At 44.4% G+C, this 23608-nt stretch overlaps 1 protein-coding gene across 1 annotated transcript in view; it reads left to right on the top strand.

Annotated features, from left to right (window-relative positions):
- The first annotated feature begins 1533 nt into the window (after nucleotides 1–1533).
- Nucleotides 1534–23608, top strand: part of LOC141175707 (DNA topoisomerase I, mitochondrial-like) — a 104106-nt gene continuing 82031 nt past the window's right edge. Inside the window, exons 1-5 of the mRNA XM_073659628.1 lie at nucleotides 1534–1580; nucleotides 16312–16525; nucleotides 16750–16796; nucleotides 17516–17632; nucleotides 20188–20263. Of these exons, the coding sequence (XP_073515729.1) occupies nucleotides 16316–16525; nucleotides 16750–16796; nucleotides 17516–17632; nucleotides 20188–20263 (450 nt within the window). The 5' untranslated portion in view covers nucleotides 1534–1580; nucleotides 16312–16315. The remainder of the gene's footprint in view (nucleotides 1581–16311; nucleotides 16526–16749; nucleotides 16797–17515; nucleotides 17633–20187; nucleotides 20264–23608) is intronic.

Here is a 23608-nt window from a genome sequence, read left to right as displayed (position 1 = left end):
GCTGATATATGAGCTAATGAAGACAGCAACACCCTAGTGACAAACAGACATCACATCCAGCCTATATTACTCGGAGTGAAACACAGAGCTCACAACCAGCCTATATTACTGGGAGAAACACAGAGCTTACATCCAGCCTATATTACTGGGAGAAACATACAGACCTCACATCCAGCCTATATTACTGAGAGAGACACAGACCTCACATCCAGCCTATATTACTGGGACAGACGTACAGATCTCACATGCAATCTATATTACTGGGAGAGACACACAGAACTCACATCCAACCTATATTACTGGGAGAGACACACAGATCTCACATCCAGCCTATATTACTAGGAGAGACAAGCAAAGCTCACATCCAGCCTATATTACTTGGAGAGACATACAGATCTCACATCCAGCCTATATTACTGAGAGAGACACAGAGCTCACATCCAGCCTATATTACTCAGAGTGACACACAGAACTCACATCCAGCCTATATTACTGAGAGAGACATACAGACCTCACATCAAGCCTATATTACTGGGAGAGACACACAGAGCTTACATCCAGCCGATATTACTGAGAGAGACATACAGACCTCACATCCAGCCTATATTACTGGGAGAGACACACAGAAGACCTTACATCCAGCCTATATTACTGGGAGAGGTACACAGAGCTTACATCCAGCCTATATTACTGGGAGAGGTACACAGAGCTCACATCCAGCCTATATTACTGGGGAAGACACAGACTTCACATCCAGCCTATATTACTGGGAGAGACACACAGAGCTCACATCCGACCTATGTTACTGGGAGAGACATACGGGCCTCCTTGGATTAGACGGAAAACTGCATATGAAGGGATCTAAAATAAATGAAGGAATGAAGATTGCACTAACTGAAACTTAGTACAATTGTATTAACTAAAAGTAGCTGCTAGTATACGTAAAAATATGTTTTTCCATGTCAAAGGTGTCCATAAGCTTTAAGGCTAGTGTTCTACATCCATTGATCATGCTCAACAATCACACGTGCGCATACCAGAAAAAAAACACATATTGTTTGCATGTAATTTATTCTTATGGCACCCCCATACAGATGTGTTATACAGCCGGCACCAGAGTCTAAGTTTAACCTGTTACCTTGTTCCCACTTGTGAAAATGCAGGGGTTTTTTTCCACTGCGCTTTTTCTGCAGTGTGCAACAGCAATTTGCTCTGATAATTGCATTTTGCTGCTTTTTTGTTTTTGGTGCAAATTTGTTGCAATATTTTTGGATGATTTTTTTTAAGTGAGAAACACTGGGATTCTGCATTTAAAAAGCCTACTGATGCCCATAACCCCCTCCAAATAATTATTGTCATGGCAGAAATTTCCATATAAAAATAAAACTTTTCATTCTAATATTATACAATTTATGGATGTGTTTGCTCTGAATTTAGATAATGATACAAGGAAATGGTTCAGTGAAATGGTTAAATAAGAGGCAAATTACCCAATGACTCAGGGCAGGAGGTTATAATAGGGCATCCTCCCACAAATACCCTCCTAATCAGTGACTCCAGGAGGGTCTTTGTTGGACCAGGTCAGTGAGAATTTGGAACTTTTTGTGAGTTTTTGAAGTTGCAGATTTTCTGCACCCATTAAGTAAAATTGGTTACTTGTATTTTTTCGAAAATACACAGCATACAAAAAACTCATAGTGGGAACATAGCCTTAAGGTATGTTGCTTTTTTTTACCATATAGGATTTATGTAAATGGGATTTATGTGAACACATATGCATTTGCTGCAGGAAATAGATATCTTGCATGTCGCTCTTTGCAGTTATTGATCATATAAAGCGCCATGGAATAAATGGCGCTATAATAATAATTAATAATAATTGTTCTCCTACTGTCCCATAATTGTGAGTCCTCCATGCACTAAGCATTTCTGTAGCATTTCTTAAAGTCTAGGGCTCTGTACACATTATACTTCGGCCATATGTGTAATATTTGTGCAAAAACTTTACAACTTTTTTAAAAAGTCGCAATTGATAAATCGGCTGAAAACTTACACAAACTCCAAACTTTGCCCAGAATGACGGACATGGTGAAAAAAAAAAAAAATTAAAAGCAAATATATATAAAATACTTGTACAAATTTAAAAGAAAAAGTCAAAAACTAGATAAAAAAGGGGGAAAATGCTATAATGAATCGTCCTTATGTGTCTTTAGTGTCTGATTCTGGCTGCTCGTGGCATAAATCTCACATCAAGTTCCCTTTAAAACAAAACTTTTCTCTTTGATTGACTTCTGGAACGCCTTGATTTTTGTAGGCTGAATTGGACGAGCCGATAATTCTACCGAATGGTCATTTCATTCGCGTCTGTTCCGAAAAAAAACAAGAAAATCCACTAACCTTTCTGACCGAATATGGATTTAATGAGAAAAATAGATTTTCTGTGCACTTCCAGGATATTACCGGTAATCAAGCGGCAGGAGCTCTGTTCTTAGGATGATTGCTGTAAAGTTAGACCGTTCTGATAATGCTATTTGGGATATTGCGGGGAGATCCGGGGTCATCACTCTGAAAGGATTGTGATTGGTGTCGGAAAGAAAAAAAATAACATATTTATATGAAAGGTTTATAAATGAAAGTCTCCGGCCTGCCGGGTCCTCTGACTGTCTTCGATCTCTGCATCGTCGTTCCTTTACTCCTGTGCAGTATTTTATCTGCAAAGCTAGTTTTCCAAATTTTTAGGGTTTTTTTCTTTACTTTTATTGTGCTCCTCAACTGCCAGTTCCAGTGGGGGGCGCCAGATGGACAGTTGAGCCAGCCATCAAAATATTGTTCCCCTCCCACCGCCACGGTCCATATTTCCCCTTAGTGTGAAGCAAGTATTCGCTTGATTCAGATTAAGGCGACTGCAGTACCTATGCAGAGCGCAGCAAAGATGAGTTTAATTTTATTTTGAGCGTTTCTGCCTATGCAGAGTTCAGCAAAGATGAGTTTAATTTTTATTCTGAGCGCTTTCAATTCAGTTTCTGCCTATGCAAAGCACAGCACAGATGAGCTTAATGATTATTCTGAACACTTTGTCATTTCAGTTGCTGCCTATGCAGAGTGCAGCAGCTGATTGCAAAGTCATCGCATACACTGTGTTGCATACGCTGCAACAGAGATACTGTATGACTGGCTGTGCATCTCTTAGTGAATAAACAATAAGGGATTGATACATTATTGCATTTGCTCCTTTTTGTGGTCTAGCTTTTGGTGTTTTTTGTATGTTTATCGCTTCTTTTTTTTTTATTTTCTCTTTTTTTGAAGTCTTTTGTGTTCACTGCTTCTTTATGGTCCAGCTGATTAAACAAAAAGTAGTTTTTTTTTTGTTCTTTTTTGCCATTTTGAAGAATCTGGTGTAAAACAAAAGAAGAAAAGACAACAAATTCCATAAGACAAAAAAAAGAAAAGTGACATTAGAAAGAACTGCATATGAGGAATGGGGTGCAAAGAGTGCAGATAGTAGAAAATATAGGATGGGCAGTGGGCACTATTCTCACACCAATCTGAGTATTCGTGTGATCTGCAGAAAGAGAGAGGCCATAATGCCTGGTGACAATACCAATAGTGGTTGTTCATTAGTATTTCCCACCTGCGCTGCCTCTGCCTGATGTCATTGGGGTCTGTCCAAATCCTGCAATATATCCATATTGTGACCAGGTATGTCGTCTTTCTTTGGGCTCGTGCACAGGACCCATTTCTTCGGACGAGTGCTATCCTTGGTTTTCACGGATGGCTCTCGTTCCTATGATATTCTATGGGTCTCTGCACATGTCTGTTTTTTTTTTCTTCTTCAGATTGAGTGGTCCCTGGAAAAAAATCAATCGGTGACATGTCCAATTTTGAACCGAAGGGCAAATCAAAATTATCAATGCAAGTCTATGGATCCGTGGAAAAAATCAAACCACACTCTGATATAGTAGCCCCACTGATGGGGTCCAAGTTCCATTTGTGCAAATGGATAAGGGTCCAAGTTCCATTTGTGCAAATGGATAAGGGTCCAAGTTCCATTTGTGCAAATGGATAAGGGTCCAAGTTCCATTTGTGCAAATGGATAAGGGTCCAAGTTCCGTTTGTGCAAATGGATAAGGGTCCAAGTTCCGTTTGTGCAAATGGATAAGGGTCCAAGTTCCGTTTGTGCAAATGGATAAGGGTCCAAGTTCCGTTTGTGCAAATGGATAAGGGTCCAAGTTCCGTTTGTGCAAATGGATAAGGGTCCAAGTTCCGTTTGTGCAAATGGATAAGGGTCCAAGTTCCGTTTGTGCAAATGGATAAGGGTCCAAGTTCCGTTTGTGCAAATGGATAAGGGTCCAAGTTCCGTTTGTGCAAATGGATAAGGGTCCAAGTTCCGTTTGTGCAAATGGATAAGGGTCCAAGTTCCGTTTGTGCAAATGGATAAGGGTCCAAGTTCCGTTTGTGCAAATGGATAAGGGTCCAAGTTCCGTTTGTGCAAATGGATAAGGGTCCAAGTTCCGTTTGTGCAAATGGATAAGGGTCCAAGTTCCGTTTGTGCAAATGGATAAGGGTCCAAGTTCCGTTTGTGCAAATGGATAAGGGTCCAAGTTCCGTTTGTGCAAATGGATAAGGGTCCAAGTTCCGTTTGTGCAAATGGATAAGGGTCCAAGTTCCGTTTGTGCAAATGGATAAGGGGCTAAGGGGTTCAATTAATGGACAGGTGAAAGAAGGGGTGGACATATCATTGGTGCAACTTGCACGGCCGCAAGAGGTAATGGTGCCACATCCACCTCCAAAACATCTGCAATTGTGCATTGTGATGAGCTATTGGACTGCAAAGGGCCCAAATATTGTTCTTGCACAGGGGCCTCTTCTGTCTGCCAGTGGGTGAAAGGGTCATGGTCCATGGATTAGAGGAAGTAAAATACTTTCCTTGCACCAGGCACTAGCCATGCACGCTACGCCACTGGCCATGTCACACGCGCACTTTGTATCACACGGACATTGAGCTTTCCTATCTGTGCTATAAAAACGGTTTTGTAAATGCGTCTTATCTCCAGATAATTTCCGCCTGGCATTTACACCATAATGACACCGCTTACTAAGCGACAGGTCTGTATGCCAGTGCTGGGCACTGTGCCAGCCCCAGGTGACATGAATAGCCCTGGTATTTGATTCCAGTATGCCATGTCTAATCTCCGAGATACAGTGAATAACAAATTTATTTTTTTGACCCTAAGCTAATTACCTTCAATTATGTTCCAGTTAATTCACCCTTTAATGATCGGCTCAGTTTCATTAATTTTTGGTTCAGGATCATAAGTGTGAGACTCCTGTATCACATGGCTGACTTGCGATGGCAAGTGAGGATTTCATTTGGACCCATTGAGTGTTTGCACCTGCATGGCTTTTTTTTTTCTTCATGTGGTTATATGGGCACTGCAGGATGGCTGTGATAAAGATGGACTATTCGGTCATTATTGTGTGGCTGGCATCAGAAAGCACTGTGACCGTAGGGTTAAATATTAATGGTGCTGTTGGGTAAGGGTCCTGCAACTAATTTTTCTTAACTCTTAAAAGCATTTAAAACATGTGGAGAACCTCCGGCCCGCAATGACCTTTTCTGTGGCCCCCAGGCAGATATATGGGAACCACAGTGCTCGAGCCGGTAGACGGGTTTTGCTGGGTGCCAGCCCTTTAAACCCTCACTAGCACTGCAAGCACGCGCATGCTCCGTTCACTACTGAGGACGTACTTTGTAGGTGGAGTTAGCAAGCGATGCGCTTCCGTCCCAGAGATGAAGAGGGCAGCTGTAGACACCCTGTCCCTAGGAATATCTATGCCCCACCAGTCCTCCCCAGTGATGTATAAACTGCAGTCCCAGCGTCTCCTAGGTGATGTATAAACTGCAGTCCCAGCGTCTCCTATGTGATGTATAGACTGCAGTCCCAGCGTCTCCTATGTGATGTATACATATGACATGCCCAGGGGATGGGGACGACTCGGCGCCCGGGCCTTGCTGTTAGTTATGGGGGATGCCGCGGTGGCCAGCTCCTGGGTCCGTACCCTGGGGTCACTCTTAAAAGCAAGGGATAATGGGGAAAATGTGTATGGGAAAGGGGAAAGTTCGTGACGCCACCCATGGTGTCTGGTGAGGATCACCAGCGCTGCTACAGTCCTCTGAGGCCGGTGATCAGGCAGCTTAGTTGGTGTGGCTCCGCACAGGTGGAGCGGGGCCTCAGGGCAGCGTAGGGAAAGGGATGCAGGACAGAGGGGACCCAGCCGGGTCAGAAGAAGAATAGGCACACTCACAACAGTTCACTTCAGTACTTTTTACTGGTGGTGTTTCAGGCACGATCCAGGGCACTGTAGGGTGAAGGGTGCATTTCAAGACTCTCCCCAATGAGCAGGTGTGGGGCCTCCTATTTCTTGCCATTTCCTGATAAGTTTATGACCTGCCTGAAGCTAGGCCTAACTCGGTCTCTGTCTTGCACCTGCTGACCTGGTGGTAGGGCCTTCCGTTGGAGATCACACTCCCTGGTCTCTTGGGCCTCTGTGATTCCTGACCCTGGTATAATGGTCAGATTCTGGTGTTCCTGGGACATGTAGTTTGCCAGGGGTTCCGGTTGTTTCTGCTGGTCCTAGAGATCCTTGCAGACACGGACCCGGTGTCCTGTATATGGTCTTGGGGTGAGCTGGCTAAGCTCCTCTGCCCCCTATGTAGCTAGCTTACTCCACTTGCCTTCGGACGCTCGGGGCCCTCACTTGGCTTCACACTGGCAGTCGGCCTCGCTACTCTTCACCGCTCTTATAGCGTCAGCACGCCGTTGGCTCACTAGTCTGAGCTTTGAGTCTGAACTCTCTCTAGAGTGACTGGGACTACCTCTGTCCCCTGAGGAAACTGTTCTCTAGACTGACTGCCTAGCTTCACCTTCCCTATTTATATCCCTAACGGGATCCCTCTGGTGTTCCGAGGTGGAAGGTGGAGGTGTGTGTATGCTGTGAGGGCCTCTTGTGGAGGAATCCGTCCATGCACCCCTCTAGGATCTGTGGCACCAATGTGCAGCAGGGTGCCACACATACAGCAGTCTCAGCGTCTCCTATGTGATGTGTATATACAGCAGTCCCAGCGTCTTTGTGATGTGTGTGTGTATATACAGCAGTCCCAGCGTCTCCTATGTGATGTGTGTGTATATAGCAGTCCCAGTGTCTCCTATGTGTGTGTATATACAGTGCCTGCAAGTAGTATTCAACCCCCTACAGATTTAGCTGGTTGACACATGCGGAATTAACTTGGCATTGTGACATTTGTACTGTAGATCAGCCTGGAAGTGGGAAATGCACTGCAGCAAATTTTGTTTTTGTTTTTTTTTTTTTTTTTTTTAAAAATGTTAAAAGTTAATTCAGAGTGTCATTTATTATTCAACCCCTCAAACCACAAGAATTCTGTTTGGTCCCCCTAAAGTATTAAGAAGTAGTTAAGGCACCAAGAATAATGAGCTTCACATGTGTGGATTAAAGATCTCTTTTGCCAGCCTTTTCTGACTATTTAAGACCCTCCCCAAACTTGTGAACAGCACTCAGACATGGTCAACATGGGAAAGACAAAGGAGCATTCCAAGGCCATCAGAGACAAGATCGTGGAGGGTCACAAGGCTGGCAAGGGGTACAAAACCCTTTCCAAGGAGTTGGGCCTACCTGTCTCCACTGTTGGGAGCATCATCCATAAGTGGAAGGCTTATGGAACTACTGTTAGCCTTCCACGGCCTGGACAGTCTTTGAAAGTGTCCTCCCGTGCCGAGGCCAGGCTTGTCCGAAGAGTCAAGGCTAACCCAAGGACAACAAGGAAGGAGCTCCGGGAAGATCTCATGGCAGTGGGGACATTGGTTTCAGTCAATACCATAAGTAACGTACTCCACCGCAATGGTCTCCGCTCCAGACGAGCCTGTATGGTACCTTTACTTTCAAAGCGTCATGTCAAGGCTCCTCTACAGTTTGCTCATGATCACTTGGAGGACTCTGAGACAGACTGGTTCAAGGTTCTATGGTCTGATGAGACCAAGATCGAGATCTTTGGTGCCAACCACACACGTGACGTTTGGAGACTGGATGGCACTGCATACGACCCCAAGAATACCATCCCTACAGTCAAGCATGGTGGTGGCAGCATCATGCTGTGGGGCTGTTTCTCAGCCAAGGGGCCTGGCCATCTGGTCCGCATCCATGGGAAGATGGATAGCATGGCCTACCTGGAGATTTTGGCCAAGAACCTCCGCTCCTCCATCAAGGATCTTAAGATGGGTCGTAATTTCATCTTCCAACAAGACAACGACCCAAAGCACACAGCCAAGAAAACAAAGGCCTGGTTCAAGAGGGAAAAAGTCAAGGTGTTGGAGTGGCCTAGTCAGTCTCCTGACCTTAACCCAATTGAAAACTTGTGGAAGGAGCTCAAGAATAAAGTCCACATGAGACACCCAAAGAACCTAGATAACTTGGAGAAGATCTGCATGGAGGAGTGGGCCAAGATAACTCCACAGACCTGTGCCGACCTGATCAGGTCTTATAAAAGACGATTATTAGCTGTAATTGCAAACAAGGGTTATTCCACAAAATATTAAACATAGGGGTTGTATAATAATTGACCCACACTTTTATGTTTAAAATTTAATAAAATTCAACTGAGCAACATAACTTTTTGGTTTGTAAGATTTATGCTTCTGTTCATAAAACCTACTCTCGTTTGCAGTTTGAAGGCTCTAACTTATTTGCATCTTATCAAACCAGCTAAATCTGCAGGGGGTTGAATACTACTTGTAGGCACTGTGTATGTGTGTGTGTATATAATATATATATATATATATATATATTATATAGCAGTCCAAGCATCTCCTATGTGATGTATATACAGCAGTCCCAGCATCTCCTAGGTGATGTATATTCAGCAGCCTGTGTCTCTTAGGTGATGTATATACAGCAGTCTGTGTATCCTAGGGGATGTACAGTATATACAGCAGTCCCAGCATCACATTTGTGATGTATATACAGCAGTCCCAGCGTCTTTTTTTGATGTATATACGGCAGTCCCAGTGTCTCCTATGTGATGTATATACAGCAGTCCCAGCATCTCCTAGGTGATGTATATTCAGCAGCCTGTGTCTCTTAGGTGATGTATATACAGCAGTCTGTGTATCCTAGGGGATGTACAGTATATACAGCAGTCCCAGCATCACATTTGTGATGTATATACAGCAGTCCCAGCGTCTCTTTTTTTGATGTATATACGGCAGTCCCAGTGTCTCCTATGTGATGTATATACAGCAGTCCCAGTGTTGCCTATGTGATGAATATACAACAGTCTTGGTGTCTCTTGTGTGATGTATATACAGCAGTCCCAGCATCTCCTATGTGATGTATATGCTTTACAAAACTTATTATCACAAAGAGTTGACTGTGCTCCAGTCCGACTAAAACCTGGAAAAGCAGTTGAGACTCAACATGCTCAATATCGCCTAACATCACAGCCACACCAAAGATAAGCAGCCCTAGCCGTCACATTGTGGGGGGTAATTAATTGTTTGACCACATATAGGTCATAATTTTGTGCAGCCCCCGAATGATGGTAGAAATTTCCAAATGTCCCTTTGCAAAAAATAAGGTTCCCCACCCCTGATTTAAAGTGACAAAGTATAGTCTGTTCCTTTACCTCATAGAAACAGTGCCACTCTTGTCCATTGGCTGCCTGTGGTATTGCAACTCCAAGCCAAAGTGAAATCTGTAGTGCTGATCTTTCTCTTTTTTTTTTTCCTCCGTCCCATTCTCTGTAGACAAGGCAGCGGCAATGGTTTCTAAAAGGACCAACAAGTTGTTTTACTCCCCGAAACTAAAGGTGGTGCTAGTTAAAGTGAATTGTTACCATTGTACCAGTGACAATCCAGGTAACTGTGGATGACGGATGTAATTGTAAAGGCTTTTAACGTATTGTCAATCTATATATGAAAATAGAAAATGGATTTCCTTTTAGCAACTGCATCAACGTCTAAAATAAGACACTGGAAGCTTTCAATATTGGACTTAATTCACGGGGAGCCGTATTTGCCATTATCTCTATATCTCGCTCATTCTTTACCCATTCATTTATTTTTTTTCTAATGTGAGGTAAGGAACGTTCATCCAGGAGGCTGAAGAGCAAACAATCCCCCCAATGCTCTGCCGGGATGATTAGATTATAATGCGGCTGTATGCTTTTAGCCATTGTGCACCAGTACAAATCATCCTGTACTGGGAGTGCTGGGTCACTGGCGATGGTGGTAGCTAATAGAAGAAAAGGAAAAATAACAGCTTGCCTTAGACTTGCCCTTTTTTTTATCGATTGAATAAATGGCTTCTGTGCTGTTTATATATTGTGAGACCTGAATGATAGCTCTTATTATTGTCCTAGATGGGACATTCTCAAAGAAGGAAGGGGTCTTCACCGTATTTAAAGGGTTTATTTCATCATTTTTTAAATTTGTAAAATTGCAAAGTGCTCGTAAAAACAAGTAACTTTGCAATATACATCTTGTTAAAAATTATTTCCGTTATCAAGAGCAGAGGCATTTATAAAGGGAATCTGGCAGCAAGTTTAACTCCCTTTAAATTGAATCTGTCAGCAAGTTTTTGCTATGTAATGTGAAGACAACATGCTGTAGGGATTAAAACACAGATTTCAGCCATTCCTCTCTTATCAAGCTCCTTGCAGTTTGGTTGCAATGATTGTTTTAGCACCAGGAGCTCCTGTGATAGGAACCTCACTGTCTATGGACGTTGTGCACTGAAAGCCTGGTGTGGGCGCGGTTAGCTTTCTCAGCTCTGCTTCATGCTAAATCTGAAAACTCTGTGCAAGAACGGCTGCACCCATTAATCGAAGTGATACATCATTGGATTCGGCTTCTCTTTGCCTACTTCAGATGAAGTAGCAAAAACCTGCTGACAGATTCCCTTTAACTGGCTATATAGCTCAATTGAAGTTGAATGCATTGATGCCTTTTCTATTTTTTTTTCGGTCTATTGCATTATTCCTGAGAAATCCACGGTTTTGTCAATATGCAAATGAGGCGTTGAGATCTTCATACCACCCAGAGCATTTAACAAAAGTCTCCGTTTATATCCTTAGCGCCTGCCTCCCTATATTGATAGAGGACATCAGGTGCTGGACAGGAAATCTTGCACCTGCTCTCATTTCCTCTGTCCTTGCTTCTGTGCCATAAGGTGCCCTTCTCATGGCAATGGCCTCAGAGTGCTCCTGCGCATGTGTCGGCTATGTATAAATGCAGGCACAAGATTTCCTGCCTGGTGCCTGATATCCGATCTCAATCAACATAAAGAGGCAGGCGCTAAGGATGTAAATGACCCGGGGAGGTCAACTTTCATTCAGTGCTTTGGGTGAGATGAAGCACCTAATGCCTCATTTGCATATTGTTAAAACTGTGGATTCCGCCGGAATAACAAAATGGTTAGCAAATATAAAGGTACTAATGCACCTACATGAGCTAATAAATGGTTAAGTGGGGGGTAGTAACATTGCTGACAGATTTCGTTTAAATCTGTTTTATCCAGTTTCCTTGGCATGGAGAGCGCTTACAAGCTTTTTGGTATACAGCCTACAATCGCTGCTCAACCAGTGGTTGGATTGCTGGATTTGGCCAACCTCAGTCCCCTTGTGCTTCTCCAATGCTAAAGAGGCCAAGCGGTTTCTGTTAGCAGCATCGTTAAATGCAGTCAATAAACAGGAGCATACTGCCCCCCTTGCAAGCAGGAAGCTGGGAGGCAGGGGAGCGATATGCTCCTGCAGACTGAAAGCAAGACAACCACTTGTAAAGAGACTCTGCGGAGACTCAAGTGAATGATGCCTACGGTACCTGAACAGCACAGCTCCATACACTGCTTAGTGGCCATTCTCAGGTACAGCAACTTAGCGCCTATTGAAATGAATGAGCTGAGCTTCAGTACCAGGGAACGGCCACTACGCAATGTACGGAGTTGGGCTGTTACAGGTTTGCACATCTGGCCACAACCGAAGCTGCAAAAAGCTCATCAGTGGGGTGCTGTTTTTTGGACTCCCACTGATTTTAACATTGAAGACCTTGTTTTTAGGCACCCTTTTTAACTTCAAAGTACTTTTTGTACAAGTTTCCCTAGAAGGATTGGCATTCTGATGCCATATTTAAATCCTATTATTAGGGATACAACATCCAGTCCTTCTATGGTTCTACTAAAGCAAATCTGAAGCTCAAAAAGTCTGGCAGGAGATCGAGGAGGTGGTGCCGCCACCCACAAGGTGCCGCCCTAGGCACTTGCACTCCAGTACCTAATGGTAAATACAGCCCTAACTAAAGGTTTGGATTAGTAGAAACTGGCGTTCAAGTGGTTAGATATGTAATATGGAAAGTTAAATACGGGTGCAATTAACCTGTCTGTAGTGAGGCAAATGTTTCAATGGGGATTTAAAGAAACCGACTGTCACAAGTGTGTCAGAGGTGACAGTCACCCTGCAGTTGGTTGCAGGAGATCTCTACGTTTGTCATTACAGACATCTTCTTAGAGGCTGGCTGTCTCCAGGACCCAGCGGCTACCTCCCTCTGGCTAATTAGCTCCCTGGCCTGGGTATATAAATACCTGGTGCGTCTGAGAGGGAGGTGCCGGCGATATTCATTACTACTTGTGAAGCTTTAGCAAGAGCAGTACTTCTTCCGCTCTGGAGCTTGAGGCCGTGTGCACATTTGTCTGGAGTCGTCTAAAGCTAAGCATTTCCCCCCTTGTTGTCTATAGAGTTTAGTGGAGATCAACTAATGCTCATCTCCTCCCTTCCCTAGCCTTAGCCATATGCTAGGGAAAGTCAGGGTGAGGCACGCGTGCGGTGATTGGTGAAAAGCCAATATAGGGATGGTAGTTGAGGCAGGGTGACACTAGACCAGACCAGGAGGTCTCCATTACCCCCTTTCCCTCTTCCCTCTGTGTTACATGAAGTCTTTCCCACACCTTGCATGACACTGACCCAGCTCTACAGGATTTATGGTCGCACTATATTCATAGGTATGATGAGCACCATGGAAAAGTGCATGAATCCAGGGTGGGCTCCAGATGCTGCGGTGGTATAAGGATATTGCACCATGCTGATATTGTGCCAAGCACATGCTGTGTAGTAGTGATTGACTGCGTTCTTCTTCAGTTCATCCCCTCTTTTCTTGTGAAGTCTGGAAGTGATTGGAATCAGGCAGATTAGGATCAAACACAATACAACTGTTCGCCTAATGACTTAATAATTGAGGCCAAATGGAAATTTGTTATGTATATATGAAAAGTGATAGCCGCCCAACCGCACCAACACCGCTTACTGCTCATGGTGAAGGGTGCCGGCCGGTGATACGCTAATCAATGCACAAGCTGCCCCCCCTCAAAAAAAAATATTGAGCTTTGATCTGAGAAATGCCACAGGGATGCGATCTGGGAACAAAGCCACAATCTGGAGCCGAAAATAATAAAAGATTGAGTTTAACGAGAGTATGACAGAGGAGCTGCGTCCGGATAGCAAAACCTTTGAAAAGCCTGACGATTTAATTAAAGTGCTCATCGGAATGGGACAATTATGTAAATTAATTTTTATGGTTGCAATTTGAAAAACAAGCCTTGTAATCAGTCTGGAAAGTGCTAGAATTAAGAGGGGAACACAACTTTTAAAATGCCCTTATGAATCTGAAATTGGTCCGTTTGTAGGCGTTGGACCTCGTGCACGTGGCTGATCCTTGGCTCTGTAGAAGCTTTGAGGCTAAATTCAGTGGGAATGACCAACTATCTTGTGTTTTGGGGTTATCCTGTCTTTCTCTGACTGCAGATACTGTCATAAAAAAGGGTCAGGCATATTTGTTTTTGACATACCCAATCTTTTATTCTCATGGTAGATAAGCCGATCCGCATCCTCGTCGATATATTATGGGCATGGAGGAGTATCAACGTAGTCGCTGAACCATGGTGCTGCTGTCACGTGTGTATCAAGTGTGACAGTCGTTCTGGATCCGGCTGTAGAAGGTCACTGCGCTTGGCATTGCAGACGCCTTCTTGATCCTCTCATCTCTGTAGTGTAGTGATATCCTTCTCCCTTTAGGACCCAGCAGTGACCTCCACCTTCCGCTGCTAATTGACACACCTTTGCTTGGTAGTTAAAAACTCTGTGTCTCCAGAGAGTTGCCGGTGATTGTTCTATGTTCCTCTGTCCAGGTTTGGAGTACTAGTAGTCAGCTAGTTTCTTCTTAGAATTCTCTTGGAGGACAGTTGGCATGATCTCTCTGGTGTCTTCGCAAGCTAAGTGTATTCCCTTTGTTTGTTTACCTTGTTGTCTTTAGTTACAGTGGGGCCTGACTAGTGCTCACCCCGTCCCCTCCCTACCTAGGGCCTAGCTCTAGGGACATTCAGGAATTAGGTTTCCTGCTCGGCGATACTTGCGAAACCTATTTAGGGATGATAGGGTAGTCAGGGTGACATTAGATCTGCCTAGGGGTCTCCACTCCCCCTTTCCCCAATTGTTGGGCTCCCTTCCCCTCTTCTCATCGTTGTACACTTGTTCCTTCCCTCACCTTCCAAGACAGCTGCAAATCTATTTGCTAATCTATAGGCCCCTTTATAAAGAAACATTTGATGCCCACAGAAGTCTATGAATCCATGGACTTTAGGGTCACACAGTCTTTTAAATGTTTTCCTTTATATTTATATGGGGCAAAAAAAGTGCATTCTTTGATTACAAATAAGGAGACTTTTGGGGACTTTAAGGGAACTGCTTGCATTTTTTGGCTTTAGAAATATATTCTCTTCTCCATATAACATTATTTTGGACCCTTTAAATTTATCTAAAAAGCTTGGTCTGCAATATGAATACTTTGCATTATTATTTTTTGTATTTCTGCAGATTAGTTGCATTACTTTGGGTCCTCCTGCACAACTCAAACGCTATCAACCTCGGAGACTGGATTCATTTTGTTCCATCCAGCAAATTGTAATTGCATATTGGAACCTTATCGACGTGCAATGTGTCGCCGGGCCGGCAAGGCTTGATAATATGATCTCCGTGCTACAATGCCAAAATGGTCGTTCACTAAATGGTTAGAAAATGAAAAGATTATAGTAGAGGATTATAGTGTGAAAACAAAGCATTACGGAAAGTCTGTAAAGTGGATCAGCGCAAAGGAATTAAAACTTGAAATCTAAAAATTGCATTGGTGCCAAGATAAATGACTTGGCTGAAAATGAAGCCAATATATGATGCAGGAAAATGTCAGATCTGCAGTAAAATGTATTGTGGGCATCATCCTTTAAGGGCTTGTCCACTACTCGGACAACCCCTTTTGAATCCCTATGTTTCATCCCCAAGTAAAATAACACTTATACTCCCCTCCGGTGCCGTTCCAGAAGTGTCTGCACTCGCTCTCCCAGGGCTCGCATGACATTGTGTCACACAATCCCTACCACCTTTCAGTGCTAGCTTCTCACTCCTATGGACGTAATTGACATCTGGAGGAAGTGCAAGCTCCAGGTGCCCTCACTTTCTCCAGATTTCTTTATTTATCTGAAAGAGGGGAGCGTAAAGTCAGCGCTGATTGACTATAGGGATTGCGTGATGTAACAATGTCAAGGAAGCCCCGGGAGAGCCAGTGCTGACACCACTGGAATGACACCGGAGGGGAGTATAGGTGTTATTATTTTACTGGCGGGGAAACCAAGAGATTCAGAAGGGGTTGCCTGAGTAGTGCACAACATTGAGTATTTGTAGCTGATTTCTCTACAGCAAATAAATAGTTTGGGCAGGAAAAAAGCTGCAAATTTTTTAAATGCATTTTTACGTGTGTTTTCCCCTTTTGTTTAAATGTTTGAAAAAAATCTGCAAAACCGCTGAGGTTAAAAAAATAAGCACCGTGTATATGAGATTTCAGAAATCTCATTCACTTTGCTGGTATTGTGAAATACAGTTTGTACTTTGTATACTGTGTAGTTGTTAACTCCAAAAAATGTTGCATAGGAAAAAAAAGTAGTAAAGAAAGTAAGACCTCATTCAGATGCACGTATTGTATGTGCGTCTTTACATCCATATTCCACATGTTTCACCTGGAACTGAAGTGACGGCATCATGGTTTCCTACTGCTTTATAGGGACAAGCTTCCGAATAACCACAGCCTATATAGTAGGTTGTTCCAAAATGGCATAAAGTTCCGCTAAGAACGTCTCTTGTGATTGTATCCAGCCTTGTATTAAAGTAGGTGACATTGTAACTTTTTACCGTTGCGTTCCCAGTGCAATGACTCAAGACACGACGAATCAGGATCTGAACCACCTTAAAGAAGTCTCTAAGAAAACCAAAGACAAGAAGAAAAAGAAAACCGCCCTGGAGCAGGAGGGAAAGGCAGCCAAAAAGAGAGCGAGAAAGGAAAAGGATGGAAATGGTGAAAACAGGAGCGATGAGGACAACAAAGACAAGACCAAGAAGGGCAAAGAGAAAAAGAACAAGGTCCGTGACCATCTTGAACTCATCCATAAAGGAGCCAGACAATTCTGCTATTTCTTTAGTGTCATTCACACTGGATAGATTAGATAGATGTGGAGACAACCCCAGAATTAATGTTTTTCGGTCATTGATGAACCGTTGATCGTAATCTCACGATGCTTCATTCTGACTCTGAAGATGTTGCCTTTCTCTAAGAAATTCATGACTTTTTATTTTTTGGTTTCTAGACAAAGAAGCAATCTGAATCCCAAAAACCTGATGATGGCTTCTCAAGGTACTGTGACATCTTTCTGTTCCCTGCTATTTATATAAATGTTGATGTGAAGGGGCTTCCAAGTCCACATCCCTACAGCTACCACTATAGCTTTATCTATGGCTGTTGTCGTCATAAACAGTCCATACTGTTAGGGTGTAGAAACTATTATCATGGGGTTGCCAGCAATTCCTAGTTGTATATAAGACCTCTTCATGCAGATTTGCTTTGCTGCTTTCCAAAAATTGTGTCCTCCAGTAAAGCCGTCACCTTATTAGGTGTAATCTACAATGGTGGAATACAGGAGCTCATAGTCCTCGCGACTGCAAATGAATAGGTAAACATTTAATATGTGAGCATGGCAAGTCAGAAGCCCAGATGGAGGGGTGAACCAAGTAGATTTTTAAGGAAACCCTTCTTTAGGTGCATATACCTTAATAGGCGTTTAATCTTCTTAGCACCTTTGTCAATCAGGATGTTACCTTCTTCAGGACTTTTAATAACAGTTTACTTTGCGGTTCTACTAACCTGATGCCATTTAAGGGCAAATGTTTTGGTAGCTTGTCATGGCATTCCCACCCAACACATGCACTTCCCGCCCTGACTTCCCGCCCTGACTTCCCGCCCTGACTTCCCGCCCTGACTTCCCGCCCTGACTTCCCGCCCTGACTTCCCGCCCTGACTTCCCGCCCTGACTTCCCGCCCTCACGTAATACTAGTATTGCCATTTTCATTCTTAGTTCCATTACTATAAAGATGGAGTATGAAGATGAAGACTTTGTGTCTGTAAAGAAAAATGTGGCTAAACACGGAAAAAAAAGGGCAAGAGAGGAGGCCAATCATGACTTCGCCATCAAGTAAGTGTAATCGGTGGTTTCCAGTAAAATCAATGTGGAATTTCAAAGTTTTTGTAAATGAAGCTCAAAGTTACCTGGCACCTTCTCCTCACTGGGACCTGAGTGTCCCTGATGAAGTCTCATTGACAGGCAGCTGGTAGCTTTGCAATTGTACTTGCAGGCACACGTCAGCAGAACGTCATCAGCGCCACACACCAGCCAATGCGAAAGTGAGCCGGCAGAGTGACCCTTTAATTACTAAGTGAAGACTGGTTATAGAGAGCACCTCCCATTCTGGAGGACCTTTCCTGTAGTGCATTATTCAATAGACAAGGTGTAATGTTACGCGCATGCCGCTAGGTTCAGATAGGGCGAGGCTGGTTTCATGAATTCTTTGGAATCCTGGGGGGAACAGTTACTCTAGGCGACCATAGACCATGTGCTGCAGCTTCTCTCAGGCACATGATAGATTCAGTTGCTGACCAGACACATCTGACAAGAGTCTTTTTCAACAGTTTAACAGTGGAATTTAATCTGAAGCACAGCAGTGCAATTCAGGGATATTACAGCACAATTTTCATTACAGTACAGTCTGAGTTTCTTGAGCAATCAGCTCCAGTAACAATACAGTAGTTTCTTCACAAGGCACAGTATTTGTCTCTTCAGTAGCATAATTCAGCATAGATTAGATCTCTTAGCAGCACACTTCTATGAATACACAACTACAGGATTTTCCTTCACAAGGACACAATAGTACACAGCATTCTTTATCCTGCATGGAGATGGAGGGGGGGGGGTTGATGAGGGAAATGATCCATGTGACACAATTACTTCCAGTCCTTATCTTCCTGTCCGATAATACTCTGCACTGTTAGTTCAGGGAGTTTATCTGACCTGTTTAGTTTCTCTCCTGATCTGAATCCTGTTCAGTTGTGTTCTGTCAGATCCAGATAACACACCACCTTTCTCTTCAGCTTCAGCCAGACTACAATAACAAGTTCCCCACAATCCCCCTGGGGCTCTGCTAAAACACTCCTTGTCTTCTATGACTGTGTTAACCCCTATAGTTGCTGGATGCTTCTGAAGCACAACACTTCCAGTTTTCCTGTGCTTTTGTTATTTGTAACAGTTGCTGGATGCTTTGGAAGCAACAGCACTACTTCTGCATGTCACAGTAATACCCAGGGTCAGACATACCATTGGTTCAACCTATGCTCAAGACTTGTGTGACCATTTACACCTCCAAAGCAATAAGCAGCTTCTGTCACAGATACATTATTGGATTGTTTTTGGAGAAGGGCCCTCTTCTTTTTTTTTTTATTTTTTTTTTATTTTGTTTTTCTGGTAATACCTCATTGCTCCTGTGGAGGTGCTGCAGAGAAACTGAGCACTTACTTCCAGGCTTCTTTACAGCTGATTGATGTGGTCCCTTAGTAAACCTCTCAATAACAAGTACATTTATGCAAGTAGGGATCGTGCAAAGTGCCCTTATCGTTTTGTGTACACAGCTCCAATGCAGACTTCTGGTTAAATTATGAACAAGCGCGGACTCTGCTGTAAACACTGAAAGCGGATTTGATTATGTGGCTATAGGCAGAGGTAAAGGCTGGCTTTCCTGCCTTAATTCTGTATCTAAATGCCCTGTGTAAGACCATATTTTGTGATCTGCATACGGACCACGATTTCCAGGCTGGTTGCGCCTGTGGGTTGGCCGGCCTGTGGGTTGGCCGGCCTGTGGGTTGGCCGGCCTGTGGGTTGGCCGGCCTGTGGGTTGGCCGGCCTGTGGGTTGGCCGGCCTGTGGGTTGGCCGGCCTGTGGGTTGGCCGGCCTGTGGGTTGGCCGGCCTCCGGGCTGGCCGGCCTCCGGGCTGGCTGGCCTCCGGGCTGGCCGGCCTTCGGGTCTTCTGACCCAAACTCTGCAGCCTCATGCGCTGCGGGTCGGGAAGAAACGTTCCGTACATGGATCCTGAAACTGACGCCTGGAGTCTGCCATAGGTTGCCCAATGGGCAACATTCCGAAGTATCAGAGCTACAATACGGACCCCTATAAGACTCATGGGTACAATATAGAAGATCCTTTCATTTGTAACATAACCCTGCAGGATAAAGTTGGGTTAATACACTAGCCCACACGGCTCGTATCGAAAAAAGTTTGTGTCTACTCTTTAAATCCACAGTTTTAATGACAAAAAGGCAATTGTAGTGATTGATTGCAATAACGCGGTATAAACACAGACTGGATTATCCGTCTAATAGCAGAAATATAATAATGTGAGATTGGAAAAAGAAAGGAAACAAGTGTCACCGCACAATACACAGCAAATCAATTCTAATATAACTTGGAAGTTCTGTTCGGAGAGAAATTCTGTCGTCAAACATCGGAAAACGGCTGAACGCGATTGAACGTCGCGCTCTGATTACAATTCACCCGATACATTCATCTTTTTAATTTAACAATATTACGGCGCGGGGTTTTTAATCCGTTCCATACGCTCTGCTAAAATGATATTGAACAGGAGAGAAAATATTACAAATTACCGACACAAAGAAAGAACACTTATTACATTTTCTCCACAGGTCGAAAAAGAAAAAAATAAAGACTGAGAAAGATGAAGAGCAGCCGGCGACGGAGGAGAGCGAACGAGACAGAAAGGTGGGAGGCTGCTTATTTCTGGAGTATATTCCCTACTAATAAAGATCTCAGAAGCTGGTGTTTACCCAACCTTTAAAGGGGTTTTCTGAGACTATATTATTCTATACCTGTACTGCAGGTGAATGGGGTCGCATTAGGGTCTGCAGGGCAGGTTGCACTGAGATCACATTCACTTGCATTATGCTACAATCCAGGGACCTGACGGCTCCCTGCAATGCAATACAAGTCACCGGCCAATCAGAGACTGGCAGAAGACGTCGGCTCGCCTAAGACGGGCGGTGCATGGCAGTGATGTCATGCGCTGCCTGTGTCGGCACACTGAAATGAACTGCCAGCTTCTGCTCCAGCTATAGCGGAGGACTTCGTGGGTAAGAATAAACTTTTGACTCTTTTTTTAAATGTGCTGGAAAATAAGAAAGGCGCCCAGGATGGGGGCGTTATACCAAGAAGGGGCCCTTAATGGGGGACAGTATACCAGGAAGGGGGCCCATGATGGGGGACAGTATACCAGGAAGGGGGCCCAGGATGCGGGACAGTATACCAGGAAGGGGGTCCAGGATGGGGGGACATTATACCAGGAAGGGGCCCAAGATGGGGGATGTTATACCGGGAAAGAGTCCACGATGGGGAGGGGCATTATACCAGGAAAGAGTCCACGATGTGGAGGGGCGTTATACCGGGAAAGAGTCCACGATGTGGAGGGGCGTTATACCTGGAGAGAGTCCACGATGGGGAGGGGCGTTATACCAGGAAAGAGTCCACGATGGGAAGGGGCGTTATACCGGGAAAGAGTCCACGATGGGGAGGGGCGTTATACCGGGAAAGAGTCCACGATGGGGAGGGGCGTTATACCGGGAAAGAGTCCACGATGGGGAGGGGCGTTATACCGGGAAAGAGTCCACGATGGGGAGGGGCGTTATACCGGGAAAGAGTCCAGGATGGGGAGGGGCGTTATACCGGGAAAGAGTCCAGGATGGGGAAGGTCGTTATACCGGGAAAGAGTCCAGGATGGGGAGGGGCGTTATACCGGGAAAGAGTCCAGGATGGGGAGGGGCGTTATACCGGGAAAGAGTCCAGGATGGGGAGGGGCGTTATACCGGGAAAGAGTCCAGGATGGGGAGGGGCGTTATACTGGGAAAGAGTCCAGGATGGGGAGGGGCGTTATACCGGGAAAGAGTCCAGGATGGGGAGGGGCGTTATACCGGGAAAGAGTCCAGGATGGGGAGGGGCGTTATACCGGGAAAGAGTCCAGGATGGGGAGGGGCGTTATACCGGGAAAGAGTCAAGGATGGGGAGGGGTGTTATACTGGGAAAGAGTCCTGGATGGGGAGGGGTGTTATACCGGGAAAGAGTCCAGGATGGGGAGGGGCGTTATACAGGGAAAGAGTCCAGGATGGAGAACATTATTACTGGAAGGGCCCAGGACGAGGATATTACTACAGGAAGGGATCAGGATGGGGGACTAACACATATATCGTTATAGGATCTAAATGCTAGAAGAGCCCAAACATTCAGGTTGGGGCCCAGGTCCAAATTTTGTATCAGGGCCCATGAGATCTAGTTAAGCCACTGGTTGTGTGGTTTTGCAGCTATGCTCCATTCACTCAACTAGAGCTTCAGCTGCAATACTACACACAACCTGTCTTCAAGGGTGGCGCTGTTTTTTGAAAGAAAGCAGCCATATTTTTCAATTCTTGTATGTTAGAATATTGATATTCTAAATTAAACACCCCCTTTTGTGCTTACCCTGGAACCTTGTAAGAATACTTACATTTACATCTTTCCAACTACTATAAATTACTTTTTTTTCTTTTAGTAGAAAAACTCTTCAATTCACACTGCAGTGTACGTGATTACCAATCTAACCCTATATCTATGTTCGTAACCCCTTTATAAAGCAGCGTTACAATTGTGCCCCAGGTAGAGCAATGCACAATTCGGGACGTTCAGTTAAATGGCTCCAAACCACATATTGTGTAAAGAGAAGGAAATGGTAAAGAGTCGCAGGTTAATGAAAGCGAACAATAGGCAAACAAGCGATTGTTTAGTGCCATCATGCGGAACAAAGGGAACGGACAAAAGACGAAAAATGGGAAGTTTGAAGGGTGATGAGAATTTACAAATACGGACATGTAATTGGGCGGGTGGCGGAGCACTTACCCCTTGCAAAAAGGCTTCCGTCCAGGGTAAATTGTGCATCTATTAACGCACAAGCTACGAGGCGCAGACATTACCGCTCTTGCATTGTTTGTTTGTGCAGAATATGCTTTATTTTTACCTTTTAAACTAATATTGTGTTTTGAGTTTTCAACACTTTCGATTTAATGGCGGAGTGTTTGCAGGTATTCATGTAACGAGTACAAGCCGGACCGGCTGCATTAGGGAAGCAATGTAGGGGAAAAAAAGATTGTAGCGCACAATAACTGTTTATACCCCCTAATGGATGGAAGCGTAGCGCTACAGGCGGGCGCTCGCCGTTTTTCCCCGTTTTAATGCTTTTCATTATTGAGCTCTTTAGCTGTTTGTTTCCGAGCTCTTAGACTGCAAAAAAAAAAAACATTTATGTTCACTAAAGCAGAATGTCTAAAGAACTCGTGTCTCCCGGGCAGAAATAGTTTTGTCATTTTTGATAATATTCCTATTAAAACAGACTGAGATTGGACCACAGCATACGGACTGGCCGGCTGCTCTCCTGACCCAGGCATGACCGTGTGCATTACAGTTCCCATAGACCCATAAATGATTGGGGTGGTCTCACATGTGCATTACTGCTCCCATAGATCCATAAATGATTGGGGAGGTCTCACATGTGCATTACTGCTCCCATAGATCCATAAATGATTGGGGTGGTCTCACATGTGCATTACAGCTCCCATAGACCCATAAATGATTGGGGTGGTCTCACATGTGCATTACCCCTCCCATAGACCCGTAAATGATTGGGGTGGTCTCACATGTGCATTACTGCTCCCGTAGACCCATAAATGATTGGGGTGGTCACACGTGTGCATTACCATTCCCATAGACCTGTAAATGATTGGGGTGGTCTCACATGTGCATTACCGCTCCCATAGACCCATAAATGATTGGGGTGGTCTCACATGTGCGTTACCGCTCCCATAGACCCATAGATGATTGGGGTGGTCACACGTGTGCATTACCGTTCCCATAGACCCATAAATGATTGGGATGGTCTCACGTGTGCATTACAGTTCCCATAGACCCATAAATGATTGGGGTGGTCTCACATGTGCATTACAGCTCCCATAGACCCATAAATGATTGGGGTGGTCTCACATGTGCATTACCCCTCCCATAGACCCGTAAATGATTGGGGTGGTCACA

Source organism: Phyllobates terribilis, unplaced genomic scaffold (genome assembly GCF_046119375.1).
Source record: "Phyllobates terribilis strain yellow unplaced genomic scaffold, ASM4611937v1 Scaffold_14__1_contigs__length_39327217, whole genome shotgun sequence".
Classification (NCBI taxonomy): Eukaryota; Metazoa; Chordata; class Amphibia; order Anura; family Dendrobatidae; genus Phyllobates; species Phyllobates terribilis.
The sequence above is the reverse complement of the archived record's forward strand: the minus strand, read 5'-3'. Positions and strand labels throughout refer to the sequence as shown.